The 27,195-nt window shown below is 46.1% G+C and overlaps 1 protein-coding gene across 2 annotated transcripts; it reads right to left on the bottom strand.

The window, feature by feature from the left end:
- Positions 1-390: 390 nt before the first annotated feature.
- On the bottom strand, positions 391-26,974 carry PNPLA4 (patatin like domain 4, phospholipase and triacylglycerol lipase). 2 transcript variants are annotated; one of them, XM_028115083.2, is made up of 7 exons: positions 26,041-26,107; positions 22,769-22,916; positions 22,210-22,304; positions 21,907-22,042; positions 11,257-11,322; positions 1,331-1,483; positions 391-595 (listed from the first exon to the last, which is right to left on the bottom strand). In XM_028115083.2, the coding sequence occupies exons 3-7, from the start codon at positions 22,221-22,223 to the stop codon at positions 464-466; spliced, it is 501 nt and encodes a 166-aa protein (XP_027970884.1). In that variant the 5' UTR covers positions 22,224-22,304; positions 22,769-22,916; positions 26,041-26,107; the 3' UTR covers positions 391-463. The 2 variants fall into 2 exon arrangements, with proteins under 2 accessions (XP_027970884.1, XP_027970881.1); XM_028115080.2 differs by lacking the exon at positions 22,769-22,916 and having other exon boundaries at positions 26,041-26,974.
- Between the last annotated feature and the right edge of the window lie 221 nt (positions 26,975-27,195).

Genomic DNA, 27,195 nt, shown 5'->3' with positions numbered 1-27,195 from the left:
ACCCTCTGCCTGCTCACTAGGCACAATCGCATCCGCCTGTGAGAAGCAAAGCTTTGTTCCTCCACCCCTGGTATGACTGGTATGCCGTGCAAACATGCATGTTTCACCTTAAAAGCATGCAGTTACATTCTGAGGAAGGGGAAGGGGCGGCCCTCCTTTTTCAACATCCCATAGTTCACCCAAATTGCTTACCCTTCTAAATTTTCCAAAGGACATGACTGCTCTCTGAATAGGGACTCATGACCTGTGTGCATCCTTCTTCATGACGCTGCCTAATAAAACACCTCTCATTTCCTTGCACAGTAAAAATAATCGCAAATATTACAAAAACTAGTAATAGAGAATCCCAATAGGTTTTTTTTTTTTAAATGATTTAATTAGAAACCTCCATCAACAACTATGTGGGCAGAAATGAAAAAAAAAAAGTATGAAGTCTGTTTTACATTATCAACTTGTAAGCATTCTATTCAAACCAATTTTCTTTGAGTAAAAACTTAATGGTGTCATCAAACCCATGTTGATAGAGGGATTCCATCTTACTCTTGCTTGGAGGGAAAAGGGCTTGGTTAAGCCTCACCAAGTTTGCCACGGACAACTAGAACAGAAGAACAGATTGAAGCTATAGGACCTTGCAGTACAGGCAAACGTAACCTAAGATTTCTTATCATAGACACAGATCGTGATTTTAAAAAATCAGTGTGAGAAAATCGAACTTTAAAGGTTTAACTTCAGCCATAGACGAGCTGAGGGTTTCTCAGCCTCGGGACTGTGGACGTCTGGGGCCAGATACTCGTTTGTTGAGGGGGCTGTGTGGTGCATCGCAGGATGCTGAGCAGCGTCCCTCACCCCTACGTACTGGATGCTCGTAGCACACCCCCAGATGGGACAACCACACACGTCTCCATCTGTAACATCACCTCCTGTGGACGACCACAGGGAGTAGATGTCAGGGAGTCCGTATTTTATGTAACTTATTCAGTTGAGCCCCTAAGTTTTTCCCCCATATATTGCCATCCTTAATGATCACCATTTTTTTAAACAAATAAATGATCCGACTTAAAGTTGCACTGAAAACCTGCCATACGTTCCGTGTCCTGAAGGAGTGAAGACAAAAGCGAACTTCTCCCAAACAGATAATGGATAGTGAAAGGCTTGTGCCCTCACAGCGTATGGGCACCCCCAGGCCCATGTGCATGACATGTGTCGTAAACTAGTAAAAAAACCGTACGACTGACAAGATGCCATTTGTATATAAAACTGTCAACGGGCTTCCAAAGTTCTGGCAGTTTTTAGACGATGATCTTCAACTGTAACGGAACCTCTGACTCACCGTTATGTCCTGATTGGCGATACTGACGTAGAGATCCAGCTGCCCTTTGTCCTGTGGGGAGATGTCCAGTCGTCCACTGAAGGGTGAGATCGTCACCGTCCGGCCCACGGGCAGGATGGGAAGGCTGTTCGTGAGGCCTCCATCTACCCACTTCTGTGGAAAGAAACACCGCTTGTCAGCACATGTCAACGACACACCTCCCACAGGACGATGAGCACAGACTTTTCAACAGGACTCTTTCCTTCTGATAGAATCCATGCCCTGGCGATGCTCTTAAATGACTATTTATCATCGCCAATCAGATTGGTGAGTTTTGTACAAACCTTTGTACTCATACCATTTGCCCGTATAATGAGCGCCTCCCAGAATCAGGAAGCTTCTCCAGTTGTTTGTTTTTTTTAAGATTTTATTTATTTATTCATGAGAGACAGAGAGAGGGAGGCAGAGGGAGAAGCAGGGAGCCCGATGCGGGACTCGATCCCAGGACGCTGGGATCATGACGTGAGCCCAAGGCAAATGCTTCACTGCCTGAGCCCCCCAGGCGCCCCCTCTGCAGCTGTTTAAAAGCTTTAACTAGATTATTACACATAAAATGTACCTAAATGTTTATGACAACAGTGCATACGCAAGAAGACATGTAATAAGTTTGGGGCTCATCATTAAATCAAAGTGGAAAGCCACGTTTACTGTCGATACTGAGTAAACCATCCACCGTCACAGGACATTTCCATTTTTATTACGAGAACTAGAAGGTGGCATTTTCTGTAGGAAATGTAAAAGTAAGCCAAACAACCCGAAATCCTTCTATTTCCAGAGCGGCACCTGTGTTTAAGACATGAGGTTTTAAAGCCACAAAGAATGGGAAGTACTATATTAAAAAAAAAAAAAAAAAAAAAACCCACTGAACTCGGAAGAGGTTCTGTTTTCAGACCCAATACCCAAAGGAGACAGATGGACACAGCAGGTTAAGAAAACCTTCTAGAGGCTCCTGCACAATTGTGTGCTGAGAAAGGACAACTAAAGAAACAGGAAGATAATCATCCTTATGCGATCCGTTTCAAAAGCAAGAGTCTCAAGCCTCTTTGAACAGACACTATTGACATCGTCAGCTCTAACCACAAACACCCAGACACACACAGCACCGAAGTACAAATTCTCCAAGCTGTATCTGGGATTGGAAATATCCTTCAGTTGACAGAGAAAAAACACAGTCCGATGATGTGTGAGAACCCCTCACAAAACAATCTTCAGTGGAGAATTCTGTGACGCTAAGTTTCCCCTGAGCATTTGAAATGCAATGTAGGGAAACCAAAACTGTTCTGTTCAGCACAAAGACAGGGGGAGGAGTGAGAAACTGGTTTGTATAAAATGCCCTGGACTGGGTTAAAACATACATTCATTTTGTTCTAAGGTGTGTTTCTTCTTTCTTTTTTTTTTTTTTATGTCTTTTTTACTCATTTTTATTGCTAAAGCTAGTGACTGAATGATCAGTCCCGCACTGTTTACAATGGCTTTGGCCGTTGTAACTCCCTCCCCACCACCCCCCAAAAGGGAATAAAAGTAAACACATGAAAAGTGAAAGTGTGTTGAAAATTTGCGGGGATTGCACTTTGGTGTTGGAGAGAACAGAAGTAGACTGGATTATAATAAAACCGATCTGCATAATTTGCATATTGTCATTCTCTTTAAAAGAACATAACACACATTATCATGTAATAACATTCTATGTATTGTATACACACATATTCATATGTGTTTGTGTGTGTTTGACACACCCATGTTCCCATGTTTCTGTATGTACATGCTTATATGGACCGTTTAAAATAAGGGAGATTTGCACGGAGAAGGCCTCACGATATCTACTTCCGTGCCTCCTTTGTCCCAGAGCTTCCTTTTGTTTTGTTTTGTTTTTCTCATTGCTTTGGGCATGGATACGGATTTCTGGAATATGTTAATACCTAGAGAGGGGAAAAAAAAAAAAAGAAAGAAAACCTTTCAAAATTATCATTCATATTCTCAAAAGACTTTATCACCAATGATGTAAAAATCTGTGTAGTTTTCATCAAGGGAAATTAAAAATATGTACTGTGCGTCCTATGAGCTCATCTGACGCCGTCAACTTAAGAGAAAGAAGGGCAATCTGGCTCATCGCATTGCAGTGTTCTAATTTACCACAGGGTGAATGACTGCCATTTCCGGCAACTGAAAATGCCTTCTCCAAATTTTCTTCACTCTTGTTAGCTTGTTCTGATTGGATAAATGATGGTGGAAAACGTATCGCTTAGCAAATGACTTGATTAAATTTGCGCCATTACCAGCTCCTCTATTAACCATAACTCGACACCAGCTCAGATACTCCAAGTGCAGTGCGTCGGACTCCTGATTTATGCTCTCAGGAGCTGTATCATTCCCAAGAACCACATATTCACGCAGGCATGCTGATTTTAGCAAAATCTCCGGAAACAACAGTAACGGCAGTAAACGTTCCTCATCCCCAAATTGAAAGTGGAAATATTTTGTAGCTAGCGTGCTCTAGTTTAAAAGTCTGCATTTTAAATGATGCTGTCCATGAATTCTCTGGCTGTTTGCTACAGATTTCTGCAAGTCATCTCCTCCTTCCCACCTTGTGGGCAGCATTGTGGAAGCTGCTAACTACCGCCATGAGCTTCTGTGATTCCAGAATCTTCTTCGGGGAGAAATCCAAACTGTGCTGGTTCTTCCCGTGATGGTTTCGTATCACTTCTAAAGGCACAGTGGTAACTGTCACACCTAAACAGCCAGGTTATGCACATGTCAGGACTTGTCAAATTTTGCCTCACCCACTGATGTGCTCTGGGAACGTATGAAGAACATGCCCCGAGGTTTATGAATTCAGGCAATTCTTGTTACAGAACTAAAGGGGGAAAGCTTCTTAAAGAAAAACCTAAGCAAGTAATCTCTGCTATAAGGGCCTGTGAATTCATCCTGCAAGCACCTCAGGGCATCCAATGTGTGCCTGGATTCATGGTGGACACGGAGATATGTATGTTCGTGAGAAAGACTTGATGCAGGGCTGAATTGTCTTCAGGTGTTTTGTTCAGAAAGAAGTGAATACAGAATACTTTGTCAGGAGAATGAATGAGATGTTGAAAGCTATAATTATTGTAAGTACCATGGCATTAGAGCTACCATTCGATCCAGCAATTGCACTACTGGGTATTTACCCCAAAGATACAAATGTAGGGACCCGAAGGGGTATGTGCACCCCAATGTTTATAGCAGCAATGTCCACAATAGCCAAACTGTGGAAAGAGCCAAGATGTCCATCGACAGACGAATGGATAAAGAAGAGGTGGTATATACACACAATGGAATATTATGCAGCCATTAAAAGGAATGAGATCTTGCCATTCGCAACGACGTGGATGGAACTGGAGGGTGTTATGCTGAGTGAAATAAGTCAATCAGAGAAAGGCATGTATCCTATGACCTCACTGATATGAGGAATTCTTAATCTCAGGAACAAACTGAGGGTTGCTGGAGTGGTGGGGGGTGGGAGGGATGGGGTGGCTGGGTGATAGACATTGGGGAGGGTATGTGCTATGGTGAGCGCTGTGAATTGTGCAAGACTGTTGAATCACAGATCTGTACCTCTGAAACAAATAATGCAATATATGTTAAGAAAAAGAAAGAAGAAGATAGCAGGAGGGGAAGAATGAAGGGGAGTACGTCGGAGGGGGAGACGAACCAGGAGAAATGATGGACTCTGAAAAACAAACTGAGGGTTCTAGAGGGGAGGGGCTGGGGGGATGGGTTAGCCCGGTGATGGGTATTAAAGAGGGCACGTTCTGCGTGGAGCACTGGGTGTTATGAACAAACAATGAATCATGGAACAGTACACCAAAACAAATTATGTAATATATGGTGATTAACATAACAATAAAAAAATAAAAAAAAATAAGTGCCATGGCAAAGGACCTAGTGGTTTATGAAACAACCTCTCCCGTATTACTTAATCTCTGCGAAAATGCCAGCAGATAGGAGGGTCATGGTAGTATAGTCAATTTTCTCATTTTCCAGAAAAGGAAACTGAGCCTTGCAGGGTTCCTCAGTGTCTAGGTTACAGGTTAGCAGAGTGCGGCCCACCACCTGCTTCTGCCAGTGAAGTTTTATTGGCGTATAGCCGTGCCGCTCTTCCACTACAACAGCAAACTTGAGTATACCTGCGTCAACACAGACTGGATGTCCCACCACGCCATCTTACTGGGTGCTTTTCGGAAATTATCTGCCAACGAGTATGCAAGCAGAGGGGGTGCCGCTGCTCTTCTCCCTTGGATTCTTCCTTCTCACACACTGTAGAACATCCATGTGGATCAGAACTGTTTCCTGCGGGGAGAGGGGGGCAGGCGGGGCCAGGGGCAGTAAATACGGCCTGAAGAACCACTTTGTATTTGCAAGCATGTCTTATCTCGTATGAAACAGAGGAAAAATAGTTATGTCCAACAGAACGTTCTTGGTCCTTGATTCTCAAAATAGAGGGAGGGAGGAGAGACAGACAGAGGAGACATGCACTCTCCACGACATAGGTCAGAATCTCCCATTTGAAGTGAAGAAACACAGGAGGGGAGGAGGGGTAGATGAGCTTTCCTCAATACAAGGGACACAGCTTAAAATAAATAAAAAATTCAAGGAGACGTCGAACAACCCTGCTACTCTTTCACTTCTACCAAAGAGTATTGGTACATTGTTGTCTTAATTTTGGAGTTTCTAATTTTTGATTTAAAAATGATGACACTCAAGTTTGAGAAAACGCTGAGCGTTATGTCAAAAATATTCCCTGGAAGACTAATGTGTCTTTTCCAACAGACACTGCAAAGCATTTTAGAATGTTGCTGAAAAATTAGATCTTCTCTTTCAGATTAACCGTGAATTGATAAGCAGATTTCCATCCAGCCAAATCGAGCTGGTTGCCAGGCTTTTGCTCTGATGGGACTGAGCCACATATCCGTGTGAAACGTCTAAATCATGAAGAAATAGAAGCCTAAGGTCTGTAGTAATGACTGTACACAAATACATAGTAACAGAGTATTCCACAGTTCGCATTCCCACAAATATATCAATAATGAAAGAATTAATAATCCATAACCCATGCAAAATGCTCAATAGACCAGAGTAAGTCAATGTTAAATTTTCTCTATATAACCGTCAAAATATTACCTGAATTCTAATTCAGACCAAAAAAAAAAAAAAATCCTGCAGCTTTTCTTGTCATCTGCATATATCAGCTCTAGAGATGATCTTACTCTGTTATTCGCACATTTTGGTCATTTGCCAATGATAATGCCATCTCTTAAAAAAACAAAACGACTTGTTAGTTAAGAGCTCCTCTTGAAAATGCTCATTTTTGTTCCAAACTGATGGCAAGAACCCGTGAAAACGTAGCCTGATCGTATGCATGTTCAGAGGCCATGCATATGGATAGAAAATTCATTAGTAAAAAATACAAGTCTGACCTTCAATATGTTTGCATTCTTTCATTCACGTCTTTAGCTGTTCATGACTATCTACCGTAAACAGGGTATTAAAAATGGTCTTATAAGATGAAGCCAGTAAAAGGTACAAGATCTTTTTAAAAAAAAAAAAATTAGGTTAAAGGAAATAGAGGTCATTCCATTTCATACAGCTGGTAAACAGGTTGGGAAGGAAATATACTGTTTGTCAAATTAATCTTCAGTGTTGCGAAGGAATGATACTTTCAAGTGGCTAATAATTGATTTTAAAAATAAACATATTCGGTCCACAAATAAAAATAAAATCGAGTATGTTCGATACGTGGGTTCTAGCAGATGTGGAATGAGGGGGAGTGTCCGTTGCTCGGGAGTGGCAGGAGCAAGGTGCGCGTGGCCCTTCTTGGCCTCCGCCACACAGGCACGGCTCCGCGTCCCACAGCTCCGAAGGCCCAAGTGCAAGTCACCCTCCCTTCCCTTTGCCCCCACTGCTGGCACAGCCTCCGTCACTTCAGGGAAACCCGCACAGCAAACACACCAGTCAAGACCCGAGTTCCATGAAAACGTTATAGGAATTTTTCTGTAATTTAAATCCTAGGAGAAGCTCACACCCACAGCAAAACACTGCATTTAAAGCACAGTTTGCATTTCCCTGAAAATGGAACGATTCTGGAAAATAACTTGGCCTAGAAACCCTCTAAGCCCCTGTAGGAGGCTATCAGGCTGACGGAGAGGCCGTGATGAGCACAGAGCGACAGGGCCATGTAGTTTGGGGTCTGCATCAACGGACAGGGGCTCCGAGGGCTCTGTGCGTCCTTGGGTGCATGCAGTCTCCTCTTTGTGGACGTCAGTAAACCACCAAGCAAAACCGAATGCTTTCAGGAGGCATTAAAATTAAGTAGTTATCATGTGTCTACTTCACAGACACGGGTAATCAGCAAGACCTTGTCCTCCTGCCCAAGGTCAGGGGCCTCAGTGCTGGTCTCTGTCCTTCTCACAACTCAGGGGCTGCATTTCGGGCTGTTGAGCTGTCGCTGTGTCCACACATTCCTGTCCAAGTGCTCAGTCATATGATGGGAAACCCAGCTGAGAACGGCTGACCTTTTTAACCACTGCTAGTCGTTGGGTCACAGACCCAACAATTTGGAATGGCGATGGAGGGAAATGAACCGAGGGAGATCTATTTTTTATTTTTTATTTTTTTAAGGAACGCACTAAGCAAAGTGAGGCAAGAGGCACGGCAGAGACACAAACATTGGAGATCCTTCTGGGAAAGCTGCCCCCTGATGAGCTACGTGACCTGAGTGACGTAACTGAACACCTCTGCATCTGCACATCCTCGTCTGTAAAACACCAGGTAGTAATCCCTTCTGTTGCAGCTGACAGCAAACAGTCACAGCACAAGTTCTACTTCCTTTTTCTGGGAAAAAGAAAAGGCACGGGTGCCCTCCCCAAATCATTCAGGGCTCAGGTCTTTCCAGCTCTCACTCTGTGGCCATCTCCAGGCTGTGATGTCTGACCTCACGATGCACAGTGGCTGCTACAGTTCCAGTCATCACAACTAAGTTCTGGGCAGCAGGAAGTAAACAAAGGTAAGTCCCACTGTCATTCAGCTTCTCTCTCTGGCCAGCGCTTAAATGTATAGCCACACCAAGCTACAAGGGCAGTTGGGAAATGTGGCCTTTTAAGCACCCTGCCCCAGGTCCAGCTCACAGCTCTGACTCTGCTGTACGGAAGGAAAGCAAAGTTCACGGTGCAAGAAAACTAGAAGCCTCTCCCACCTGCACCTGTTTCGTGAGACTCTTACTAGTATTTCAACAGGGAAGTGTTTAGCGTAGCCTTAGGCCTCCCTGGGCTCTGGGACTCGGCTCTCCTGTCACCTTGGCCCCATTCTCCCTTTCCGAAGTTCCTACCTCCTCACTGTCACATGCTGTATCTACATCCTCCCTCTGCTCAGTCACCTCTTAGTCACTGATCGGATTGGCAATTCGGATGACTCCGGGCCCCTGAGCCCCCCTTTCGTGATCTATAATTTCTAAAACACCTCACCATTGTTTCCCATTTGGCCATCTCTATCACTGTATATTACACATTCAAGCTCTGAAGTAAAATCATTACATTTCAGATCATTATAAAGTCAATGTTCCGAAGATGGAGTTGATTTTGATAGCATCTGTATTCAAAATTTACAGCTAAAAATAAATATTAATTTTTATTCCTATAATAAGAGGGAAAAGATTCTTAACTTACTTTAATTATGTAAAGCACAATATCTTTCAAATAAAATTTTAGGTGACAACATAGCTCACACTCCTTGGGAACTAAATGCCTATCAGCTCTGAGAGACAGTATCAATGATAGGAGGGAAAAAACCCTGCTTCCCATCAGCTGATGTTTAAATCATTTTATGTTGCTCTAAAAAAAAAAAATGTATATTTTGTTTCTAACCAGTCACAAAGAGGGTTTTAGCCTTCTGTATGTACTGTATGCATATGGCTAATCAATAGAGTTTAAGTCAGAATAACGGTCCCTCTTGGGCTCTGCATCTTAGCACCTATATGGCCTTCCCAGTTACCTGTCTGCCCCTTGCTCTCCTTGTCTGTCCCTTCCGATAGCCATCCTGGGGCAGACCAATCTGGGCCCAGGACTGTACAGGAAGCGAAGGATTGGAAAGGCCAGGAAAGCTCAAAGAAAGAAAACCACGAGGACTCGCAAGATCGGAACTCAGACAGGTTCCCAATCATATTAGGTAAGAGATTTGTAAAAACGCATTCCTCGTGTACAGGTATCACGCATGCTGGGCCCTCAAACTGAGGAAGTGAAGGCATGAGTGAAAGATAGCAAACATTTTTCATGTACCCACTTAAGAATAAATACATATTACGTATATATGGAACAAATAAAATGAGCGGCATTTATCCATCCATGAATATGTGCCTGATCTTGGGTGTGAAATAGATACTGTATTTGAGAGGCGCCTGGGTGGCTCAGTCGTTAAGTCTGCCTTCGGCTCAGGTCATGATCCCGGGGTCCTGGGATCGAGTCTTGCATCATGCTCCCTGCTCGGTGGGGAGTTTGCTTCTCCCTCTGTCCCTCCCCCCTGCTCATGCAGGCTCTTCTTCCTCTGTCCCTCCCCCTGCTCGTACAGGCTCACTCTCTCTCTCTCGCGCAAAAATAAATAAAATCTTATAAAAAGATACCGTGTTCGCTTATACAATATGTATCTTTAGTATGTGTTAAATAGATGCTGTATTTGATTATAAATACAGATCTCTGTTATCTGTTAAGTAGATAGTGCATTTGATTATAAAATGCATATTTCTGGTATGTGTCAAATAGATAGTGTATTTGATTATAAATACTTATGTCTCATATGTTTTAAAATGATACTGTACTTGATTACAAATCCATATCTCTGGTATGTGTTAAAACGATACTGTATTTGATTATAAAATCTCTATCTCTGGTATGTGTCAAGTAGATAGTGTATTTGATTATAAAGTGTGTGTGTGTGTGTGTGTGTGTGTGTGTGTGTGGAGGAACTGTGGAGGGTAGGATGATGAACATTTAATGCAACCATGGTGCAGAATGCACAAAGGAGCTGGCTAAAATACCTTCCCGTAGTGGCGCCCGGATGGCTCAGTCGCTGAAGCGTCTGCCTTCGGCTCAGGTCATGATCTCAGGGTCCTGGGATCGAGCCCCGCAGCAGGGAGTCTGCTTCTCCTTCTGCCCCTCCCCTCTTGTGTTTGCACACACGCCTGCACGCACTCTCTGTCTCTCCCTCCCTCAAATAAATAAAATCTTTACGATAAATAAATACGTAAATCAAATACCTCCCCACAGCGCTGGCTGAGAGCAGACTGCAGGGGGATGCTCCCCTCTAACTTTCTCTCCCAGAACCTGTCTCCTGCCTTGAGTGCCGGCCCGAAGTGGAGAGAGCTCTCCTGGAATGCAGACAGTCTGACAAACACTCAGGTAAGTGAAGGGCCTGGGAGAAGAGGGCCTTGCTCCCCGGTAAGGGGCCCCTGTGTGGGGGCTGGAGGGGAGGGCTCCAGCTTTGGTTGGGCGGGGCGGGTGTGTGGCACCCTGATGCCTTTTCCCACCTGACAGCACAGGTCCGCTTATAGAAGGAGCTGTAAATAGGACTGTATTATTTTTTGAAGTCTTTCACTCTTTTTTTAAACAAAAGGGATGAAGTTTTTAATCAGAGGAAAAAAGGAGCATCGCAGTCATTCTGAATCTCGAGATCTTGACAGTAAGGTGCCAAGGCCCCTGCACTTGATTTTTTTTTTTCCTGTTACAAACAAAACTACTTATTAAAAAAAAAAAAAATCCTATAAACTGATTTGGAACCAGAAGAATAATTATAAAATTGGATCCTTCAATGGAAACATAGTCCTACAGGAATTAGGGATAATTCATCAGTTATGAGACCGTTACCTGCCCCTTGTATTCCACTGGTTTCAGTCCTGCATAAATGGGCACGAAGCTGCTGGCCAGCAGAACCTAGATGAATAAAATAAAGAAACAGCTCATAAACCTGGGCATTAGCATGCATTCAACAGATTTGATACGTTCACCATAAAATGTGAAATTTTTCAAAAAATAACAACATTTACTATAAAACGTGAAACGAGTTCCATCTATGTCAAGGGCGCACAGGACACAGTTAAATAGAAAATAACACTTCTAATATCTGAAAAGACCTTGAAGAGTCACGTACAATTCAATGTTCTGTGTCTCCGCTGACCTCACCTGAGTAAAATCGGGATTTTAATTGTAGACAGCCAAGTCATTACGACATTCAACTCCAGGTAAGGCTAAATTCTTGACTATGTGCTCATAAATTATTTACAACGCTCTATCATATACTGTAAAAATCATACTAAAGTTGCACCCTTGTGGCGCCTGGCCGGCTCCGTCCGTAGAGCCTGTGACTCTTGATCTTGGGGTCATGAGCCCCACGGTGCCGGTAGAGTTTTCTTTAAAAAATAAAAATGAAAATAAAGTTGCACTCTTATTTTTCAGAGGAGCGAACCCCTCCGGCTATTACAGGGGAGACGAGCCTGCAGCTTGGGGGTGTTGTACTTTGTCACCGGGATGTTGCTAAGGACGGCAACACATTTCATGCGTTAGCAACACGGTCTGGGTACATAATGAGACAGTGGCAGGCAGGGACACCAATTATCCTTTATCTTCCTTTGAAAAAGTCAAAAAAGATTGCCGTTTAAAAAATGCCATTTCTTCCAACGGAAGAAGCCGGGCATTGGGAACCTTTCTGACATGTACATGTTTTATTTTCCAGTATAGTTTCCAAATCACTACTGTTCTGTTTGGAAAGACACCGCAGTAGATACTGAATATTTAAGCTGTAATCTTTCAACTAGTAAGCAAAGACGCTGTGGCTGTTTATGGTGAAAGATTTCATGAGATGGCGGGGGCGGGGGGCATATATTATTCAGAAATGGATTATGGCCCTAAAACTGATTTGTAAATCACCTATGTAGAATTATTTAGAACTCAGAGGGCATTTCCCCCAAAGAAGCGATATTATAGGTATGCTTTCTGAGGTTAGCTCTCAAAGGCCAATTTATTCTGAACTGTGAATAAATAATCGATCCGGTCACCAGCAAAATGCACTTTCTATAGGAAAAGTCCTCTCTGGGTTGTCACCTGACGCAGCTGGAACCCAGTTATGTGTCCCTCCTGTCCGTAGCACAGGCTCGCCTCCCCTAAACATGCCTCCTGGCTCCTCACTGCCCAAAGCTGCGGAAGGGCAAGGGTCTGTATCTCCTGCACGGTCGGTCAGTCCTTCTCAGGGCTGATACTCGACAGGTGCCTGTTATTATATGTCTCCTTCTCCGTGGTCGCAATGAAGACCCTCTGGTGCCTCCCCGCCGTCTGAACGGTGGGAGGAACGCGGAGTCTCCCACGTTGTCGGGGGCATGTCGAGGACAGAGGGAGAGGTCCTGATTGCAGCTGCCGTCACAGCACCGTCACAGCACCGGGCTCCCGACAGGGGGCCCAGAAGCATCTGCGGCGTCCGATTTGTGTGGTAGCAAATTCAGTGGCCTTGTAGCACAATGCCAGGACTGCAGCAGGAACAAGGGAAGGGAATGACACGTGTCACGCCCCTCTGTTGTCCCAGGCTGGTGCTCGGTGCCAGGACCAGCTACATAATTTGTGTGTCCCGTGCAAAGTGAAAATACAGGTGTTAAGAATTGCCAGATGCCGGCAGCAGGGCATCAGACCAAAGTGCAATGGCAATCTCACGGAGATTTGTCACTATTTCAGACTCTAGGTATGTTTTGCAGGCGCACGGTGGCTGTTTAATGAAGTTATCTGGCAAAATGCACTGTAGCAGAAACGGGAACAGTTTGTGGATGGCACACATATTGTGAAATTGCAGTACTTAACGCTCTTTAAAGAACCAAAGGCACTCTGTAAATATAACGATCTATTTCAATGTGCTGCACAATTACATCTGCCCTACCAAAAAAAAAAAAAAAATCACTACCACTAGAGTCAGGATTATGTGTTCCCCCCCCCCGTGTCAGAGCATAATGTGAAGTTCACAAGTCAATGCTTGGAACTCTTTTGCGGGTGTTTGGTTGAAAAATACTATTCAATTACTTTCCTACAGAAAAGAACAGTACGAATCCTCCTCACTGATAGGAAGAGCTCATCCAAAGGGAAAAAAGCTGCCACTCCTCTAAATCAATGTATTTATTCTGTCATACCTCACGTTCTCTTTCTATGTGCTGCTGATTTGTATATCCAACTAACTTTAGTGGGAAAATTAGCTTCCACAGTTAAGAACAAAGTGGCTTTTCTTATTCTAGGTCTGCTTACTGCCATTTTATTGCAAGCATGAGGGTTTCCTAAGGAAAGACACAAACACTGACATTCTCAGGCCACTTGGTAAGATGGTAGGCCTAAACGTGTCCTTCTGCTGTGTCTTGCCGCGTTGTTTTCCCACCTGACAGCACAGATTCTTCTCACCGGTTAAATCTCAATACGGGGAGAGCAGAGGTTCTCAGCAAGGGGAGGGGGTGTCTTTGTTTAGCGATGTCTGGAGGCAGTACTGTGTGTCACAACTGTGTGTGTGTGTGTGTGTGTGTGTGTGCGCGGGGGGGGGATACTACTGGCATCTAGTGGGTAGAACCCAGAGATCCTTCTAGACATGCTATAGTTCACAGGATGCACCAACCACAGAGAAGCAGAGGACCCCAAGTATCAGGGGCGCCACGGCTGACAAACACTGATATGCAGAAATTGGGGTCTTGCCATTCATGGCCCATCACAGGGCCCAGCACTTTAAGCAACGGACGTAGGTTCAAACGCTGATTGGTTTTCTGTCTCATTCTTACTAAATATACAATGATGAAAATAAAAGTTAGTAACTTCCTGCAGCAACTGTACCAACATTGCCAAGTGCATATTCAATACACGTCCTGACTAGCTCTTTTCATTTCACATTTCATAGGAAAGGGGTGTTTAGAAAGTTATGTGGCCTGGCTTCCTTAGAGAATAAATTCCCAACAAGTTCCATTTATGCCTAAAGTTTGCTGTGGAGTTTAATGAGGATCTGGCTGTTTATTCAGAACCTGCTGGTGTAGTTGAAATTCAAAGACAGATTCAAATTTATCTTCCCCAGTCTTCCCAAGATAATGACCAATCTTAAATGCAGGCCTTATTTCACCTTCAGGAGGCTAAATGTGAGAAGATCTCGCGACAAGAGCATTCCCGCTATGTGTGCAGAAATCTAGGACATCCTAGCCACGGAGACAGGGTTGTTCTTGCCAAGAGGGACGTGGTTCTGCACGAAAGCCTTCCTGGGAATAAGGATCAACGAGCATTCACTTGGGTCAAAAGACCAGCTCAGACCACACGTGTCCCTCAGTTTTCTTAAACATGACGAATTCACTGACTGGTGCTAGTTCAGACAAGGGGCCCACACCACCGCTCCATGGCATGGTTAATTTCAAATTCGTTTCTGCTCAGCTGTGCAAGTGACATACGAGTTTCTTACAAACAAAGGATTTACTTCCCTAATCACACTTTGTGGGAGACTCCTATTAAAATGTGCTTGGATTCCTTTTTTTTTTTTTTTAAAGATTTTATTTATTCATGAGAGAGAGAGAGAAAGAGAGAAGCAGAGGGAGAAGCAGGCTCCCCGCTGAGCAGGGAGCCCGATGCGGGACTCGATCCCAGGACCCTGGGATCACGACCCGAGCCGAAGGCAGACGCCTAACCAGCTGAGCCACCCAGGCGCCCCTGTGCTTGGATTTCTTGATGGCACATTTCCTTGGGAAGAAAAACAGCCCAGGCTTCAGGGAACAATGTGTAAAGGGGCTCGCAAGTAAAGGACTTGCCACAGACCCACGGCACACGGGAAAAGTCAGGAGAGCAAGGGCCCCTGAGCGGGGGTGGGGTACTCAAGAGGACCTGACGAAGCGCTTCCGTGCACGTGATCTCTGTAGCAGTTTGTGGGGTAGGTGGCTCAGTGTGGATTCCAACTCACAACGAAACCAAGGCACTGAGAAGTTGTGCCAACAACGCCAACCATACCCCACCGAACACAAGCAGCACTAGGCTCTTCCATTACCAAAGGACCATCTGCCTTTGCAGAATGGGGCCTCAATCTGGTGTTGATCTGTTGAAAACAACCGAGCCACCGCCATAAATGATCAGTGGACTTCATCCTCCAAGGGAACATTTTCATCTGCCCCTCAACTCACCACCCCCCTCCAAAAAGAGTGTGGCATCCAAAATGAATCTCTCTGGTTGAGGAGAACAAAAACTCAGGCATTTGCAGGAGGAGGCCTCTTGGGCTCTGGTCTAACTCTATAAAGCGATCCTCCGTGTGGCGGTCATTCCTACTTGTACGGTAGCACACCTTACACGTGTCTCCTTATCCCGTCTGAGTCACTAGTGGGGAGCAGGGGAGGACCTGGCACAAGTAAAGTCTGGACAAAATAATATCTGAAGACAAACCACATGTCTGACTTGTAGTGGTATACAGAGAATGGCGGTGGCGGGGGGGAGCACCGCCACCAACCCTGAGGATCTTAGTCTTATTCAGGCTGTTAAAACAAAATACTATATATACACTGGGTGACTTACAAACAACAGACATTTATCACAGTTCTGGGGACTGCAGAGCCCAAGAACATGGCACCAGGAGATCTGGTGTGCGGTGAGAGCCCCCCCCCCCGCCCCCTTCCCATCCTCTTGTGGCCAAAGGGGCAAGAGTGCTGTCTGGGGTCTTTTTGTAAGGGCACTCTTCCCCTCCATGAGTATTCTGCCCTCATAACCTCATCACCTCCCAAAGGCCCCACCTGCTCATACCATCTCATGAGCATTAGGTTCAACCCCAATCTTGGCGACAGAAACATTCAAACCATAGCATTCCACCCCTGGCTCCCCCAAATTCATGTCCTTCTTGCAAAATACATTCAATCCCTCCCAACAGCCAAAAAAGTCTTAACTTGTTCTCGCATCAACTCAGAGTTTAAAGTTCCAAGTCTCACCGAAATATCATCTCAATCAACTATGGGTGAGACTCGAGGTACCCTTCATCCTGAGGCAATCTGCTCTCCAGCTGTGAACGTGCGAGATCATGACGTTACGTGCTTCTAAAAGATGTGGTGAGAAGGCACAGGATAGACATTCCCATTCCAAAAGGGAGAAACAGGAAAGCAAACGGAGGTAACACATTCAGAGCAAGTCTGAAACGCAAGGGGGCAAATTCCATTAGACCTTAAGGCCTGAGGATAATCCTCCTTGGCGGATGTCCCGTCCTGCAGGCCCTTGGTGGCAGGGTCCTGCCCCTGAAGCTCTGCTGGGCAGGGGTGGGGCCCCACCTCTGAGAGTCCTGACAGAGGCTCCCCAGAGCTTTCCTCTTGCCTGGGATCTCCACCCCCATGGCTCCGAGCGGGGGAGGATTGTCCAGTGAGAGGCGAGGGTGTGTCTACAGGTCGCCCTTGTACTCTGGGCTCCTCAGGAGAGGGGCAGCCCTGAGGATCTCTGCAATGCCTCAGGGGTCGTATCATACTTCCATTGTCTTGGACACTAGTCCTGGCTTCTCTTTAGATGGCTGACAACATCCTCATCGGATGACTGTCGGCCCACACCTTCCAGTTCTGTTCCGAAGACACTGCCACTCTTTTCAATAAGGACAGTCTTAGTCCATTTGGGATGCTACAGCAAAATACCACAGACTCAGGGCTTCTAAACAACAGAACCTGATTTCTCACATTTCGAGCGGCTGGGACATCCAAGGTCGCGGGGCTAGCATATTCAGTGCCTGCAGAGAGCCTGCTTCTCACCATGTCCTCACAAGGCAGAAAGACTGAGCTAGCTGTCGGGGTCTGTTTTATCAGAGCACTCACCCCATTTGCGAGGGGTTTACCTTCATGACCTCTTCATCTCCCAAAGGCCCACCCCCTGATCCTATCCCGTCAGGGGTTCGGCATTCACTGTATGAATCCGTGCGGGGGGGGCTGAGACATTCAGACCATGGCGCTGAGTTAAATCACTGCGCACGTTAAAATTCAGAATAGTATGGAAACCCGATCCTAAAAAAAGGGAATCTTCGGGAGCGCCTGAGTGGCTCAGCTGGTTAAGCGTCTGCCTTCGGCTCAGGTCATGATGCCAGGGCCCTGGGATGGAGCGCCATGTCGGGCTCCCTGCTCACTGGGGAGCCTGCATCTCCCTCTCCTCCCCCGCCCATGTTCTCTCTTGCTATCTCTGTCTCTCTGTCTCTCTCTCAAATAAATAAATAAAATCTTGGGGAAAAAAAAAAAAAGGAAGGGAATCTTTGGACCATATAATTGGTCAACACAGGTTCTTAGAAAATATTCGGCTATCATTGCAGATATTCAATGAAAGCATAATCTTTCATGCAACTAAAAGCGAAGTTAATAGAATTTAAGTAGGAGGCCTCACACAAAAGCAAATTTATAAAAGAAAGCCAGTGGTAAAGAGATGCAAAATCCTATGCCAAAACGTGGCAAACCCAGGTAGTAATCCATTTCCTGAGATATTGTGGATGTAGGTTACCACACTGTTCACGGACACAGAGGGTAAGTAAGGGGGGAAAGAAGTACTTGTGCAAAAAACTACTTGTGTGTGAATCCTCCTCTACAGAAAGGAAGCTGTGACACTTGAAATTTCACCACTGACTCACACAGGCATGCTGACCAGTAACGTCTGTGGCTTAGTACCTGATTTGTTTACCATTTGCTGCATACTGGCTGTCACTGAATACTGTCAACATGCATACAGCGCCTTCCTGCTGAAACACACTTTTACTTGCTTTATTCATTGTTCTCCACGGTAACACAGATTGACTCATTACGTCCATTTCACAGTTGGAAAAACTGAGGCTCACACAAAATTAGCCCTGGAGGACACTGTCAGGAAATGACAGACCTACATAGGAACACTGACGGATGCACATAAAACATGCAGTACTCCAAGAGAGCACATGCATGCACACACACAAAGGACTGGACACACATACCCATACACACACGCACACTTTAACATACGTAGACGCCCTGTCTGTGATTAAATGTGGCAGTCAGCTGGTGGATAATAAAGAGCCCAGCATTAAAAAAATAAATAAATAAATAAAATAAAATAAAAACACTAGTTAGAGAGGGAATAAACAAGTTAATGATAAAATGGGTTTAAAATGCAACGTGGTGGTTGAAATCCCTAGGATTTAGTACTCCCAGGTTCCTTCACTAGCTACCAGTTGATACTTGACATCCCCTACCTCTGGTTTTAGTCTTGGTCTGTCTGTGTCTGTGTGTGTCCCTCTCGCCTCCAGAATTTCCCAACACTGGGAAGGAAACCCAAGGCTGTGTGTTGGTGTGCAGGTATGCAAAGCTCCCAGGAGACTCAAGCGTGCACACTCAAGGGGCTGCTTCCCTGCTTGGCTCTGGGAGGCCCTCCCGTCTCCCCGTGAGCGAGGGGAGTGGAAGGGCGGGCGGGCGGCTTCCTCCTCTCCCTCCCCACTGCACCAGGCGGTCAGAACGGCCATCCTGCCGCGTGGCTCTTCCCAGGGCCTTCGACCACGGGCCGCTTCGTTACTCAGAGCACAGAAGCGGATGGTGTCCCCACCCACGAGGAAGTTTCCTTTCTTTCCTCTCCATGCCTTTTCTTCTCCCCTTCTCCTGTAGTCTCCACCCCATCTTATTGCTAAACTAAAGGCTTCTTGAGTATTCCAGGCATGGATTTCAGCCACTATCTGCCATCAAGGAACTGTCCATCCTTCCTATTTTTAGTTCTGAAAAAGGTTAGAGCATTCTGCTAAATATTTAAAATGCTTCTTGTGTAACCTAGGATAAATGTTAATTATTCAATTATTCTCCTTACAAGATATTACACATCTGTGTCAACTATTTCTCTTCTGTTCAATGAACTCAAGTAATTACAGCAATTCTCTGAATAGTTATTATCCAAAACAAAGGAAATTGAAAAAAAAAATCATGTTTACTTACTGCAATAGTTTGCTATCGCACTGTAACAAATCACTACAAACTCAGAGGCTTAAAATAACAAACAGATCTTTTACCATGCAGTCTAGAGATCAGAATCTCTCGTGAAGCTAAAACCAAGGTGTCGGTAGGGCCGCATTCCTTCTGGGAGGCTGTAGGGGAGCATGTTTCCTGCTCGTTCAGATACCGGCAGGATTCACTTTTACCGGCGGGAGACTGAAGTCCCCTTTGCCTTGCTGGCTGTCACAGGGCTCTGTGCTCCACCAGCACGAGAGCTCAGAACTAGCAACGGTGCATGGCATCCAGGGAAGATCTCCATTTTTAAGGACTTACAGATTTAGCTTGGATCCACCCAGATTATCCGGGGTCATCTCTCCATTTCAAGGTCCTTACCTCGATTCCATCTACAAAATCCCTTTTGCCATGGGAGAGGACATATCCACAGGTGCTGGGAGATTAGGGTGTGGACATCTTTGGAGGCCATTATTCAGCCACGCACACTGCCACAATAAAAGGAATTGAGAGGGGGGTCATTTGATCCAGCATGTGATGTCATCAAGCAGAACGCTGGGACATCTGGGTGGTAGTCCCAGCTGGGCCACTGACCAGCTCACTTATTCTGTAAAGATCACTCAACGTGTGGGATCCAGATGCTTTGTTCTTCTTCTTCTTCTTTTTTTAAAGTAGGCTGCACACCCAGCGTGGAACCCAGTGTGGGGCCTGAACTCACAACCCTGACATCAAGACCCGAGCCATGATCAAGAGTTGGATGCTCCGGGCTCCTGGGTGGCTCAGTGGGTTAGGTGTCTGCCTTCGGCTCGGGTCCTCATCTCAGGGTCCTGGGATGGAGCCTCGCATCGGGCTCCCCGCTCAGCTGAGACTCTGCTTCTCCCTCTCCCTCCGCCTGCTTCTCTGCCTCTCTCAAATAAAATCTTAAAAAAAAAAAAAATAAGAGTCAGATGCTCAACCGACCAAGTCATCCAGGCGCCCCTTCTTTTGTTTTGTTCTCAGTGAGGCCCTTGTCGCTGATGCCACCTCAGTTCATCTATGTATCCACTCCCGCTGCCTGGCTGACGCCATATTGACGGAGCTGGTACTGTGCCAGGTGTGGGGACTATCACAGTGGACGGATCAGAGCAACCCCTGCCCGCTTGGAGCTTACGCTCTGGTGAAGAAAGACCGACGATTAACACTAACGAGGTAAGGCCGTGAACTACGGAGTACGTGAACGGTGATGGGTAAGTGAGGAGGGGTTACGGGAAACGCCAGGCGGTCTGCCGCCGTCGAGAGAGGAGCCGAGGACGGTCGCGATGAGCAGGTAACAACTGGATCGAACGCCTCCTGCTTTGTGACACAGTGACCGGCCTCCTGCTGCTGGGCCAGGCCGGAGAGGCCTTCCGGCACACTGACAGCGCCCCCGTACCTGTGCCGACACTGGCAGGTGGGGGCAACTCAGGCGTGGGCTGACCAGCTCCTCCCTGCGGAGTTGGCAAGTCTCCAGAAGATTACAGAAAAATGTCTTTTTCCAACATGGAAAGACTATTAATTTACAAGTGTAAGACTGGCGTAGTCAGCACACCAAGTAAAAATACTCTAATCTATTAAGTCACAAAGTAATTTTCCCTGTCAGTTCAACATTTCATTAGGTATTTCAAATTATATCATTCACACAGTAAAACTCCAACCGTTGGACTCGATAGTAAAAATCAATGCATTTATCACGTAACTCAGGCAGAACTTTCACGACTTACTGTCAATCCCTCGCCCACTGCTGTGTCCGCACGCATTCTCCGTATTATCTGAGGCTGGCCGTGATTCCCACCAAAGGGAAAACAGAGAAAAAAAACTGCCCGGCTTTTGTAAGAAAAGCGCACGCTTTCCCACTTACAAACATTTGATGTATTACCTTAGCAAGCACACTGTTATCTGCAAGTCTAGCCAAAGTATTTCCCAGAGATAATAAATTCACCACTGAGCAACTTTCAAATGTGTCTGGCTAGGAAAGCGTGAAAACAAAATGGGCGGGTGAAATGGAACACTGGACTGGAAAGTCAAGAGACCCAGGGTCCAGAATGCGTTCCCACAGGCAGTCGGTATGACCTTTGAGCCCATCATGTAAAAATCTCTCCACCCGTTTCTTCTCTTTAAAATAAAGAAAGCAATAAACGGGCAGTAATCACACCTGTCCTCCTTGCTTCACAGAAGGCTGCGGAGGACTCAATGAGACAACACACGTACGAAGTCTTACGTGAACTGGGAGATACCAGCTACGTCACTCAAGGAACTTAGTACCGCGATGCTACCCAGCTGCATGGGCGACCTTGCCTCCCAGGTGCTCGCGGGCATGCCGACCATCATGAGAAAAACACGGAACCAGTAACGGGAGGTCTCTGGAGCCTCCGAGGTGGCTTCTGAGGGACACTGGTTAACTCGTTCATCAAACACATCATCGATCCAGCACTCATCGCCTGTCGGGCATCACAGGAAACCCTGGACCTAAAGAACGTGGTGATGCTCATCGCCTGGGAGAAGTAACTAAGTCCTTGCTGAATTCCTCAAACATGAGATGCGGCTGTGTTACCTTAAAGAGGTCCTCCCTGGAGGGAAAACTGGAGACCAGGTAATTTTCTCTGGTGTTGGTGCTGGTGATAGATACGTGCAGTCGGTTGTGGGCCAACTCATGAGCGTTGGGAGGGAGAATCAGCTCCATTCCGCTTCTGAAGGAGAAAAAGTGACCCGCATTATTCACCTTGAATTATTGAGCGCCTTGTCAATATTTGAGAGGAGAGAACACCGCGCTGAGCATGCCAGAGTTTATACAGAGTGTCCTCAACACTCAGTCTTCACATGCTTTGGGGGAAATGTTCTATATACATGGATATACCTCAATCGGGCCATGAAATCATAGCCGGGTGTTACTGCCCCAAAAGGCTGCCTTCGGATTTCTTCGGCAAACTTGTAGGTAAATTCGTTACATTCCTTGAAAAGAAAATGAATAGGTGAACCTATGATTTGTAAAAAAAAAAAAAAAAAAGAAAAGAAAGAAAGAAAAAGAAATTCCTTCTTTTTCCAGAATTCTGCGGCCATCACACAAGGCACCTGGACCCTAGTTCTTATAAACCCAACCCTCAGCCTCCGGTGCCCCTAACCTTCAGAGCTAAGCAGATCCCCCACACCCCCCAGACCGGGTCTTCACCCACCCACTTCACAGTCCCCAGGCAAGCTATGCGTACTCCCAAATCCAGTCTTTTTTTCCCTTTTCTTTTTCGACCACCTCAAATGGCTTTGCCCACATCTGGGAAATCCTTGAAGACTCAATTCTGATTCTCATTTAGCACATGATTCTACACATTTCTCCAACACAGCTGACCTCCCCTCCCATCCCAATCGCGTGACCCCGGAAACAGCCCGATTGCAACAGTACTGATTACTGATGGCAGTACCAATGACCAAGATAGGAGTCGTGACGACTGCTGTTTGTCTTTGGAGATCAGTCTTGGGCATTGGTAGTCTCCGAGTGGGGAGGAGGGTGGGCGTCTAATGTACTGGGATTCACGGGTGCAGCTCCTGTTAGCTCAGCCTCACATAACCCTGCAAGGTGAGGATAATACCCCGCTTGACAAGTAAGAAAACTGAGGCTTGGAAAGATTAAACAGCTTTCCCAGTAGCTATCAGAACTCCTCCAGAGTCAGGATCTTAACCCAGGTCTATCTCTCCTTTATTAATTCATGCATGACGCAACCTATACCGGGTCTTAGGCACTGGGATTCAGGTGGACTGAGACACAAAGAGCCCCTGCCCTCCTGAGACCTAGGGCTGCCTCAGTGCATACATCCGACAGCACCAGGAAGGTGCGGTAAGCAGAATCAAGCCTCCTACCCCCAAAGATGGCTACGTGTTAGTCTCTGGACTCTGTGTTTCCTTACAGGACAGAAGGGATTTTGCAGATGTGAATAAGTTAAAGATTTTGAGATGGGGAGGTTATCCTGGATTATCTGGGCGAGTCCAGTGTCATCATGAGGATCCCTGTACGTGAAAGAGGAGTGTCAGAGTTAGAGAAGGAGATCGGAAGATGCTGTGCTTAAGGCTTAAAGGCGGAGGGAGGGGCCCTGAGCCCAGGAATGCAGGCTGCCTCCAGAAACTGTAAAAGGCAAGGAAACAGACTGTCCTCCGGAGCCTCCAGAGGGAGCACGGCCTTGCTGACAATCTGAGTTTAGTCCAGTGAGACCTTTCCAGAATTATGACCGCCAGGAATCTAAGACAATACACGTGTGTTGTTTTAAGCCACTAAGTTTACGGTCGTTTATTGTAGCAGCAACAGAAGAATTATACAGTGGGCGTCAACCAAGGCTTCCCTCCAACGAGATGTCGAGGGTGAGACCTAAAACGTGAGTAGGTAGGAGCTGGACAGGACATGGGGGTAGAGGAGGAAGACTGGCAGAGACGCAGCTGTGGGAGCACGAGCCCGCAAGGGGCACTGAGCTGAAAATCGTCATCGGCGAGCCAATGGAGAACCAAGTCACAGGGGTCTTTGGAGGCATGCCAAGAAACGTGGATCCCGTCCTAAGCCAAAACACAGCCCTGGCGGTGGGAGGGGAAGATGTGTGTGTGGGGGGGGGGTAAGACAACCAGATTTGTGTTTGTGAGGTGGTGGTTTGTAGGCAGTGAGTGGACACAGGCCTGCTGTCGGGAAGCTGCTGCAAGGGATAGTCCCCAAACTGTGTGCCCCTTTTACTAGGCCAGACTGCCCACTTAACCTACTTTCTTGTATTAATTTTACTGAGACACATAGACACAGACACAGACAGACAGACACACACACACACACACACACACACACACACACACTCCCCTGACCAGACTGGAAACTTACTAAGTGATGGACTTACTCATCTTTGTGTTCCCCACTATATCGAACACTGTGCCTTGCAAATTATGGGCTGAGAAAACGCTTGCAGCGCTGAGCTCTTACGTATGGACGTCTAAATTTGCCTGCCGCCTAGAAGACACCCGGCATCAGGTGCTCCTCTTAATTATATGTGCATAGGCTCAGAACTAGATTAATTACTCACCTGTTTGTCACAACACCACAAAGCTCGAGGAACTATCCACAAGAGCTGAGCTCGCACGGATGTGAATAAGTACAAAACTCAGTTTTGTTTGGTAAAAAACTCAGAGCAATCCTACAAGTGGTGTATTTCAAATGCCAGAAAGAAAAGAAATAAAATAACCTTAAATCAACTGGCTGAAAATTTATTTTGACCAAGGAGAAATGAGGATGCTCCGGGTAAACACAGAGAATCATTCTGCACCTTCCAATGTGAGCACCCAGGAGGCCTGCTTCTTTACCAACCCAACAACCCACCCAATCATACCAACGCAACTAGACAATACGACAGGGTCTCCGATTCACTGAAAAAAAGGTACAAGAACAGGTAATCTGTCTTGAAATATGGTATCAAGTCTCAAATCCAGAGGAACCGTCCGTGTCTGAACATCACAGAATTTCAGTTGAGTGGCTGTATTATGGCAGAATTTCCAAATCACGTTACCTCTAAATCACCCTTAATACATTTCTAAATCTGAAGGTTGGAAACCAAGTCTATTTCATCACAAAGCTGAGGATGTGCCCCACCTAAAGGAAACATGGCACCGAGGAGGAGGAAACAACCCCCTGGGTGTCCCCGGCCTCAAGAGTTCTGGAAAGAAAGTAGCTTGCAATCCGAATCATATGGTTCTGCTAGCTTGGGGGGCGGGGCGCGGGGAGTGTTCACACCTTACATCTATGTTCACTGCCTTCAGGGTCTCATCCTGTGCGATCTGTAGAGCACTGCATCCCTTCGCTAGTTTCCAATAAAGCAACCGTACGGAGACGGGAAGAAAACCTAAGTGGATTCTCATATGACTGGCCTCAACTGCAGTTTCTCTCTCACAAGCAGCTCATCCTAGATCAGGGGAACAAGACTCTGGATGTTAAAATTTTGTAGTCTTGACATTTTAAATGTGACTTAAATTTATTCCTGGGCACAAATGTGTTAATTACTATTCAGTTGTTGTTCAAAGGCGCTAGAGTCTGTAAGTAATGAATGAATACGATATTCTGCACCTACAGGACACAGTGCTCCCAGTCGGCAAATGCGTGATTGCTGTCGAGAAGCAGAAACATTTTTACAACACAGATTGCATTAAATGTAATACCTAATGAAGGCTTATTTTCATTACTTCTGGATGCACTGCTTGGAATTCAGTTTTTTTTTTAACTGTGAGAATGAAAAACAAATAAAATCTCTGTATCATTCCGCTTAATAGAAATTATTGGTCATTTTCCTTTATACACCTGTTTGTAAATGGGAGGAACCAAAGCATTAATGCCCAACGTTCCAGGCCTTGAAAACAGGGCTGGTGTTCTCATGATCAGATAAAGAAGAAATATCCTTTGATTGAAAGAAACAGAGCGGGAATCTTAAGACTAAATAGTCACTCAAGAGTAAAAAAAAAAAAAAAAAAGGGCATTTTAGTTCCTTGTCTCACTGACATCCAAAATAATCTTTCCCAAATCCGGAAGACAGATGCATAATAATTAAATTTTGAAAGAACACTCTTAACCTTCTCTGTTACCCAGGCAAAGGATTATTTGTCTGCCGTTAATTTAGTGGAGCCAGCCTTCACGTCCGCCGCTCAGACAAGGAACGCAGCGTCGTTCCTACGTCATTACCTCTAGCTTTTCTGGTGCTGTTAGCAGGACAGTGGCCACCAAGGATCCCGCAGAAGCCCCTGCAAAGGCCGTGACATCCTTCAGGAGCCTTTTGCCGTGTCTACAAAGTGCAGATGCTGCCCCCAAGTGGTACATGCCCAGAAACCCGCAGGCCGCAAACGACAGGTTGATGGGCGGCATTCCGGCTGCGGAACTGAACGATGCTGGAAACAAGAAACGCGCTAAGTTGGTAGGCTTTATGGCACACGGAGTGTTGTCTCGTGCCCCGTGGTAACAAGGCTTTGTTTTAATATATAATTCTCTGTGCTCAACACAGTATCGTCAGTGGAAGTCTCATTAAATACCCAAATGTTTCAGGGAAACCTTTTTTTTTTTTTTTTTTTTAACTCTCTCACCCCGGCCCAGTAGAATTGAATTAATTTTAAAAAAGTTAAATTTCGTACGTATTCATCCCACAGATACTGCCATCTACTGTTTGGTCACCCGGCAGGGAACAGATCAATAAATTGCAGTTGGCAAGGCATCTGGTCTTTTTTAGAGTTTTTGAGGGACGGCTGCAGTATCGCGGAAGGTAAAATCGCTAGAAACTAGCACATTCCAAAAAAAGGACACACGTGCTCTTTGCAAGTGCATCACTGCATTTCTAGGGAAGTCCTTGCCTCCTTTGCCCCACACTTGGCATCGCAAGCATCCATGTCTATGTTAAAAAAAAAAACACCACCCCAAAACGCAAAAAAAAAAAAAAAATGATGCCCACAATTACTGCATTATTCCACGAGGCATTATTGAACCAGGCGCCACTGACTGCTTGTGCTGCTCGATTTTACGGCAGAACTGTGTTTCCGAAGCCCCCGTGGGGGCCCGCGCTGAACACGCGGGTGACATCGCGCGGCCACCGCGCGGCTCCCCTGCGGGGCCCCCCCCCGGGGGGCGGGGCGGGTCTCCTCCCCCTCCCCCACTCCCCTCCCCCACTCCCCTCCCCCACTCCCCTCCCCCCCGCACTCCTGCGCGTTCAGACGATGCACAGCGCCCGGGCCTCGAGTTGAGGGGCCTGCGACCTTCGTGGCGTCCGCGAGGAGGCTCGGCCGGCCCCGGTTACGGTGGACCTTCTGCGGACCGAAGGGCAGTGGGGACGCGCCGCATGCGGGCGGCAGG

The sequence above is a fragment of the Eumetopias jubatus genome, unplaced genomic scaffold (assembly GCF_037043125.1).
Source record: "Eumetopias jubatus isolate StellerSeaLion01/CBP00866 unplaced genomic scaffold, mEumJub1_p1.0 scaffold_11, whole genome shotgun sequence".
NCBI classification, from domain to species: Eukaryota; Metazoa; Chordata; class Mammalia; order Carnivora; family Otariidae; genus Eumetopias; species Eumetopias jubatus.
The sequence above is the reverse complement of the archived record's forward strand: the minus strand, read 5'-3'. Positions and strand labels throughout refer to the sequence as shown.

What these genes read in the sequence shown, in the direction of transcription:
- PNPLA4 (XM_028115080.2), bottom strand. Translation starts at nt 26,220, where the DNA reads ATGCCGCCCATCAACCTGTCGTTTGCGGCCTGCGGGTTTCTGGGCATG. An exon ending in CAGTGGAATACAAGGGGCAG is followed by an intron (nt 1,484 to 11,256) that starts GTAACGGTCTCA and finishes TTCTTTCCACAG; the next exon opens with AAGTGGGTAGATGGAGGCCT. An exon ending in TCGCCAATCAGGACATAACG is followed by an intron (nt 596 to 1,330) that starts GTGAGTCAGAGG and finishes CTTCTGTTCTAG; the next exon opens with TTGTCCGTGGCAAACTTGGT.